Source organism: Cynara cardunculus, assembly GCF_001531365.2.
Source record: "Cynara cardunculus var. scolymus isolate 2C chromosome LG 9, CcrdV1, whole genome shotgun sequence".
NCBI classification, from domain to species: domain Eukaryota; kingdom Viridiplantae; phylum Streptophyta; class Magnoliopsida; order Asterales; family Asteraceae; genus Cynara; species Cynara cardunculus.
In genome coordinates this window covers 13,577,844-13,586,009 of record NC_037536.1, presented here as the reverse complement: position 1 = coordinate 13,586,009, position 8,166 = coordinate 13,577,844, and the positions used below count along the sequence as shown (strand labels likewise).

Sequence of the window (8,166 nt, the reverse complement as noted above, 5' to 3'; positions counted from 1 at the left end):
ATGTGATAAGGGTGTGATAATCACTGTTATACATCACTTGGGTTATCGTTTTGGTTGATAAGTTCAAATTTTGGTGTAATCATATAATATGGGTGTGATAATCATATGATATGAGTGTGATACTTATGTGATAGAGGTGTGATATGAAGAAAAGATGTTAACGAGAAGAAGAAGATAACTACCAAGAGTAAAATTTGGAACGTGAAAAGATAATTATGGTTAATTAAAATAAAATAAAAWTTATAAAAATTACTTAATTACATTAYTGTCYTTATTAARTTATTTATATATAATAAAAGTTAATTTATTAATTAAAAAAGTTTGAGGTTGTTGGGTTGTTCTCGCGTTCTCGTAAATCACAGGGGTTCTCGTTTGAACCTCCACCACACATTATATATATATATATATATATATATATGTGTGTATTCGTCATGCACACCATGGCTGCTGGCCTGTTGCTGTTTCTCTCACCACCACGAACCCATCTCTCTTCTCCGTCACCCACCCTTCCGCTATCATCCCACCGCTAACCACCGTATCCTTCACTCTCCCATCTCAACCCTCCGACCACCCACCGCTCTCCGCCACACCAGACACCCTTCTTCTCCGATCATCAATGCTTCCCACTGGAAAAACCAGTCTTGAAAACCTCCATTCAATCTTTTACAAACCTGGGCCACACATCTTCAACGATGCCACCATTCTGATTTCTTTCGTCGGCCCGGAAGTTGTCAAGTTCTTGATCTCCTCCCCATATTCGTAAAGAGTTCGTTCTTCCTCGAGCCGTTTCGTGCTGCAATCCTTCCCAGATCGATTATTTGTTAAGATCAGCTGCCATGGCTGGAAATTTATACTTTGTTTCGTTGTTAGTAAGCGGTGGTGCCGACGTAAACCACCGTGGTGTGGACGGTGAATCAGTGATGTCGTTGGCTGTCCGGTCCGGAAACTGTAGCGTTGTTCGGATTATGGTCAAATGTGGGTTCACGATTGATCATTCGTTTGATCGGTTCTTACACGATGCAGCTACGGTGAACGGGGTCGACATAATGGAGATCTTGGGTTTGAGTTATTTAGACATCGATATGAACCCGGTTGATTCATTAGGTCGAACCGGTCTATATTTAGCCGCGAACCATGGAGGCCTCGAAGTCATGCGGTTTCTAACCGCCTTAGGAAGCCGCCCTGATCGATCACCACGGGTGGACACCGCTTCATTGCGTTGCCAATGAAGGACATGAACCGACGGTTGAGTTTCTGCTAAGCGTTTCGAGTTATGTCAAGTATGCGGTAACTGACAAAGAAAAGACCGCAGTTGATCTTGCGATCGAAAAGGGTCACACGAATCTTTACGATATGTTGCGTTTGGGAGACGTTTTGCGTCGAGCCGTAACCGCAAACAATGTTCGTGGGCTCGAGAAATGCTTAGCGGAAGGCGCGAAGGTGGACCGGAAGGACCAAAATGGCTGGACCGCTTTACATCGAGCAGCTTTTAAGGGTTGGATCGAGAGTGTGGAACTTTTGCTAGATCATGGGGCTCGAGTCGATCTGGTGGATGACGTCGTCGGGTGCACCGCTTTGCATCAAGCGGTTGATATATTTGTATATAACTTATGTCTTTATACAATAGAAAACCTTATGTTACTTGTATATGTGTATAGAATTTAGGTTGAGACAAACCTGTTTTTTGAGACCCGTGATATCATTTTCTCACACTTGAAACTTCACAGTAAAACGTTAGGAAAGTAACCTTCACAGTTTTTTTGTTATGAAGGTTCGACTTTGTTTTTACTTTGATAACGTTTTGCTGTAAAATTTCAAGCATAAAAAAATGGTCTCACGTAAACCCAACCCTATGTGTGTATATAGATATAAATGTAAAATTTTCACCTTCTACAGCCCCTGATAATCCATACAGATTTAAAATTAGTGAAAGAACATATGAAACTTGGTCTGTAAATAAATGATTATTCGTCTCATGTGTGTGTATATATATATATATATATATATAGGTGGAGGTTCAAACGATAACACCTCCATTTTACGAGAACGTGAGATTACCCTTATCACAAGTGATAATACGCGTGAGGGGACTTTATGATGTGCTGAAGACGTGTTTCACGACTTAGGCCGCGCCAATGGTTGTCTACGTCTATGATTTAACATCACGTGTGATAGTCTTGATAAGTTATATTATCATATCAACAACATCCTTATCACATGTGATAATACTTGTGATGGGGCATAGTGGTGTAAGGGCGACTTTGCCCGCAACCAAGATTGCATCGAAAATCGTCTGCATCTCTGATTTAGCATCACATGTGTATCATATGTGATAGAATAGTAGTATCACATGTGATTGTCTATGAGAGAGTGAGGTTCGATCATAAACCCGTTTTCGGTTGTGAACTAGAGACAATGGAGAGTGCGAGACATGTCTCTGGGTGTCCACGATCGTCATGGACAATGAACATGAACTATTCATGATAAATGGTCATTTAATGATAATTAACACACCATTCATGATCTATGATAAACTGATATATCATTCATGATGATTAACCCACTAATGTATGACATACCATTTATGATAAAACAATACACCATTCATGATCCATGATAAAACTGATATATCGTTCATGATGATTAATGCATGAACATATGACGATGAATGATACATCATTCATGATCCATGATAAAAGTGATATCATCCATGGTATATAAATAATAACCTGTGAATGTATGAGACACGTGACATGTTCTATTTTGTCCAATGGCTCAAAATGAAACTAATATTTTCAATTGAACCCCTCATATATATATATATATATATATATATATGTATATATATATATATATATATAGACACACATTATACTCTCTTACACGTAGGCAGGTTTGTGTTACGGGGGTGAAATGAGAATCTACCACATGTTCTGAATGTTCACACAATATTCATCATGAATGTTATGGAGACAATGGAGAGAGAGAGAAGTTCGATCATAAACCCTTTTTCGGTTGTGAACTATAGACAATGGAGAGTGCGGGACGTATCTCTAGGTGTCCACATTCGTCATAGATAATGAACATGAACTATTCATGATGAACGATGTACCATTTATGATAATTAACACGCTATTTATGATCCATGATAAACTGATATATATCATTCATGATATTAAGCCATTAATGTATGACATAACATTTATGATAAGAGAATGCACCATTCATGATCAATGATAAATTGATATATCGTTCATGATGATTAACCCATGAACGTATGATGATGAATGAGATACATCATTCATGATCCATGATAAATTGATATATCATCCATGGTATATAAATAATAATGTGTGAATGTATGAGACACGTGGCATGTTATATTTTGTCGTGTGGCTCAAAATGAAACTTCGATTTTCAATTGAACATGCCCATATATATATATATATATGTATACACACACACACACACACTATGCTATATTACACGTAGGTAGGTTCGATTATGGACCAGGGGAGAAATGAGAACCTACCACGTGTTATGAACATTCACAGGATATACATCATGAATGTTATAATGAATTTTACATTCATTTATTCATGATTAATGGTGGTTAGCGGTGGGTTGGAGTAGGTGGAGTGAGTGGCAGTTGTAACATCGACAATAATAGTGTGGTGGTGGGGTTACCTTAGGGGAGTGACAATAATAGTAGTAGTATAGTCGTAGAAGGAATGTGCACCGAGTGTCCCAAGGGTGGGTGTGATGACAACAATAGTAGTATGGTGGTTAGTGGTGGGCAGGGGCGACAGTAGGGATGGGGTGGGGCATGTCGAACAATAGTAACATAGTCGTGGTGAGTGGTGATGAAATTGAATTCCTTCTATTACGTTAATGAATGATGAATTCATTAATTTATGAAATTCAATAAAATTCCATCAATTTTAAAAAAATTAAAATTTGATCAAATAAATTTGTTAAAACGGCCCCTTTTAATCCAAAACTTTGCTTGGCCAAAAGTCCAAAACTTTAAAATGACGCATCCACGTTGGCAATCCAAGTGAACAAACATGATCGATGGTTCGCCATGATGGCAATCCTAGAGACTCCAATCCCACCAATCAGAGATTTACTTTCGCTTTTCTCCCTCATTTTATAAACCAAGTTCGCGCTTTCATTTCAAATCACATCCCACCCATCGTCGATATTCAAATCATCAAACCCTAGAAACAATCCAATCCAAAGCAACAAGTAGAATCAATGGATTCAGTAAAAGCAACGAAATCCGTCGGAGGAAGAGGCAAACCGAAATCCACCAAATCCGTCTCCAGATCTTCAAAAGCCGGTCTTCAGTTCCCCGTCGGCAGAGTTTCCCGGTACCTTAAAGCCGGCCGATATGCAAAACGTGTCGGATCTGGTAGTCCTGTTTACCTCTCCGCCGTCCTCGAATATCTCGCTGCAGAGGTACATGTCGTGATATTATAGTCTTCCTGTTTTATAAGCGATTAGATCTAGAATTCCGTTTATTAATCATTTAGTGATATTGATTTTTTGATGTATGATTTAGGTTTTGGAGCTTGCTGGAAATGCTGCAAGGGATAACAAGAAGAACAGGATCACTCCGAGGCATATTCAATTGGCTGTGAGGAACGATGATGAATTGGGCAAGTTGTTGGGAAAAGTGACGATTGCTAACGGTGGAGTGTTGCCGAAGATTCATCAAACTCTACTTCCCAGCAAAAAAGGTAAAGGCAAGGATGAGATTGGGTCTGCTTCACAAGAATTTTAGGGTTCTAGTATTGACAGTCAAATTGAAATAGGGTTTTCAAGTTCTTATTACTCGATCCTCTTGTTAATATTCATGTGAAATCGTTTCCCTTCTGTACTGATTTCTAGCTATAATGAAAGTGGTTTTTTGTTGAATTTGTACGTTCGTTGTTAAGCAGATTTGCGTACTTGCTTATTCACGCATATACCAATTAAATCAATTGTTCCCCTTTGTTGTATGTTGGAGGTTTTTCTCTGTCAGAATCTTGAACATGTAGTATGTTTGGTGTTATCCAGTTACCGTATTTTATCAATCCACTTGTTAATTTATATTTCTTAGAACATTTATTCTCATTATGAGAGCATTTGCAATGGAGATTGTTGTTAGAGATTTTATAAAATCCTCTACTGTGTTATCTGACTGTAAACATGAAATTTTGTTTCCCGTCTTCATAATTACTGGGCATCTGCCTTATTAGTGCCCAATTGATTGTGATTAGTGTGGTGGTAACTCGTAAATCTATGCTTCCTAGTTCATAAGAACCAGCCAGCTGCCTTTTGAAAATATGTCTGTGCAATGCCCACGATTAGTCTGGGAAGTTGGAGCAATGGCTGGACAAGCAATCTAGATCAGAAAATCTGCAGCTGATTCCCCTTTGGTAGAATTGTTTGCTTTCTCATAGCTGGTAATTTCGCCGGATGTCAGAAATTAGGCATCCAATTCCTGTTTATCTCGCTGCTCACTCTTGAATTCCTTGTGGTGCAGGTTGGTATTCTTGTTTGTTTGTTGTATATGTTCTTATGAATTGATTTGGAGTTTGTTAAATAGGTTGTTGAAATGGAACGATGGATAACAAGATTTGGATGGATTGTTTCGAGGCATATAGACGAGGAATTAAGCAAGCTTTTGGGGACTGTTACCAAGGGCTGTCTGGTTAGTTTTCTATTATAAAGCTGTTTTGTGGATTGATTCGTGTGTATAAATAGGGAAGCTTTTTGTTTGGGGGTTTATTGATGGAAGAAGCGTTTGTTTTTATTGGGAGGGGTTTATTGCTTAAGCCACTACATGTAATAGCGGGACGAATAACCCATTAAGCTCATTAAGCTGTTAACAAACAGCCCCCCTAACTTACTGTTGCTAATGGTCGTGTTTTACCAGATATTTATCAGAATATATCGCCGAAAAGTTCAGGATAGGAAGTATGAATTGGATCTGCTTTGCTAGAATTTTTTAGTATGATCTTCGCCATTGGAAGTCATATTTTTCAAAACTGTTGTAATATTTGGTGGGTTTCCTATTGTTTTTCTGATCTAGTGATCTCCAATCAGTGTATATAGACCTAATACACATCAACTTTTCAGGTGGTCCTAAATGTTTGAAGCTTAAATGAATTTTAGCTGTTCTTCTTGCTATACCAGGGTTTAATTTTGAGATGGGGTTTGTGTGTGCTGTTTATGGTGGCAATGAGCAAGAGTTTGCATTAGAGTTTATAAATTTAACCCCATTGAGCTGAATGAAGGTATGGACTCTCATCTTTAAACTTTTTGAGACCTTGTTTTTAGGCATCCAGTGAACAAGCAAGTGGTTCCAATTAGGGGTGTGCGCGGTTGGGTTGGGCGGTTTACAATAATTTTACAACCCAACCCAACTCATTCAAAAGTATAACCCAACCCAAACCTTGCGGGTTGAGGCGGGTTGGCGGGTTAGTAGTTACATAATTTGACGAATGAAATAATTCATAAAACTTAAGTTTATGGACCATACTATAAAACGTCCTATTAAAAAAGGTTACAATAGGTTTATAGGACGTTTTTGGACGTTTCAACAAGTGTTTTAGAATGATCTTTAAATAAAATGTCGTACTAGTTATTTTATAGAAACGTTTTGAGAAGTGTCCCATAAACTCATTTATTTATAGGACACCTATGTTCATATGACTTTTTTTCAAGTCGTGTTGTATAAAGTAACTAATACGCCATTTTATTTTAAAAAATCATATAATTTGTTAAGACATCCAAAATCATCCTATAAACATATTGTAACTCTTTTAGATAAGACATTTTTCTAATGTAACTCTTTAAAAGCGTCATAGATTGATSGATTCATCCATCAAATATCTATCAATATCATTCATATTCTCCAACATATCAATTTGTTGTTGCTGCAAAAAAAAATCAATAATTTTCCATATTAATTAGATTATTTGTCATCATTCTTTGATCGTGAATCTCTTTTGGTAACCTATACGTTTAGCTAAAATGATATAAAATTTATATATATATATGTATATATATGTGTGTGTATATATAATTTTATAAAAATTATATATTAGCGGCAGGTTGGGTCGGGTTTAATTGAGTTGTTAGCAGGTTGGGCGGGTTTCGCGGGTTAACGGTTTTTTATGGCAATCCCTCTTGTATTTATATCTTGTGAATTTCTTTTCCAGGCATTGGGTGCCACCGTTGGCAAAAAGACAACAATGAAGGGGACATAGTACTGGTTAAGAGTTTTGGTCTAGGTAAGTCTTGAACAAAATAATTGTTTACTAAGGGACCGTTTACCAATTGATTACCAACAAGAGTCACCACTCTTATTTATCTTTTGAAACCATTAGGCCTTGGCTTAGTGGCCACCTCCTTCCGTAAATGCCTTGTCTTGGGCGTGCCCACCCGGGTTCGATTCCAGGGGAGGACAGGTTGTTTTTACCGGTGCTTGCTTATGAGGTATGGCAAGTAGGGTTCACAAAATGTGGACCACGGGGCCATAAGGTCCCTGCCATTAAACCTTCCCCCCCCCCCTCTTATTTACCTTTTGGGTTAACATTTGCGGTCATCAGAATGGGTTGTTGGTAAGCGTTTATAACCACGTTTACTGGATAAGAGTCATCACCCTCACTTACGAGGTAAAACTCTTGATCATTGCCTTCCTCTTATTCTTGGTTGTTGTTATGTTCCCCTGGTAAGGTAGTTGAGCCAATAAGCGTTTACCAAGGTAAGTTTTTAGTAAACGACACTTAAGTATTTTGTATTAAATGCTTACCGATAAAAAAAATTATGGTAAGTGACTCGGTTAGCGACAAATTAGTGATTGACTCGGTTAGCACCCTGGTCAATTAGGAATGTAGGTAAACAACTTCATCTCATGCCATGTAAGAGACACTTATTTGGTAAGAGACAATCGACACTAAGGGATTGTTTACCAAATGCTCAATGGGTGTCAATTATGTTACCGGGTGAGATTGACAAGAATTGAGAATCTTACCCGGTAAGTGAAAGGCTAGACCCTTATCGAGAATGTTACCTGATAAGGTAAGTAAGTGCTTACCTGGTAGACATTTGGTAAATGGCCCTGATGAAAGGAACAATTGTTGTATCTAGACAGACCAAAATATAAAGAAGTTG

At 37.9% G+C, this 8,166-nt stretch overlaps 2 protein-coding genes across 2 annotated transcripts; both read left to right on the top strand.

The window, feature by feature from the left end:
* The first annotated feature begins 836 nt into the window (after window positions 1-836).
* On the top strand, window positions 837-1,665 carry LOC112517810 (putative ankyrin repeat protein RF_0381). The gene is made up of 2 exons (XM_025125182.1): window positions 837-1,113; window positions 1,232-1,665. Exons 1-2 carry the CDS (start codon window positions 837-839, stop codon window positions 1,663-1,665), a joined length of 711 nt encoding a protein of 236 aa, XP_024980950.1.
* A 2,526-nt stretch (window positions 1,666-4,191) lies between these two features.
* On the top strand, window positions 4,192-4,993 carry LOC112518082 (histone H2AX-like). The gene is made up of 2 exons (XM_025125650.1): window positions 4,192-4,461; window positions 4,565-4,993. Exons 1-2 carry the CDS (start codon window positions 4,258-4,260, stop codon window positions 4,784-4,786), a joined length of 426 nt encoding a protein of 141 aa, XP_024981418.1. The 5' UTR covers window positions 4,192-4,257; the 3' UTR covers window positions 4,787-4,993.
* Window positions 4,994-8,166: the final 3,173 nt, after the last annotated feature.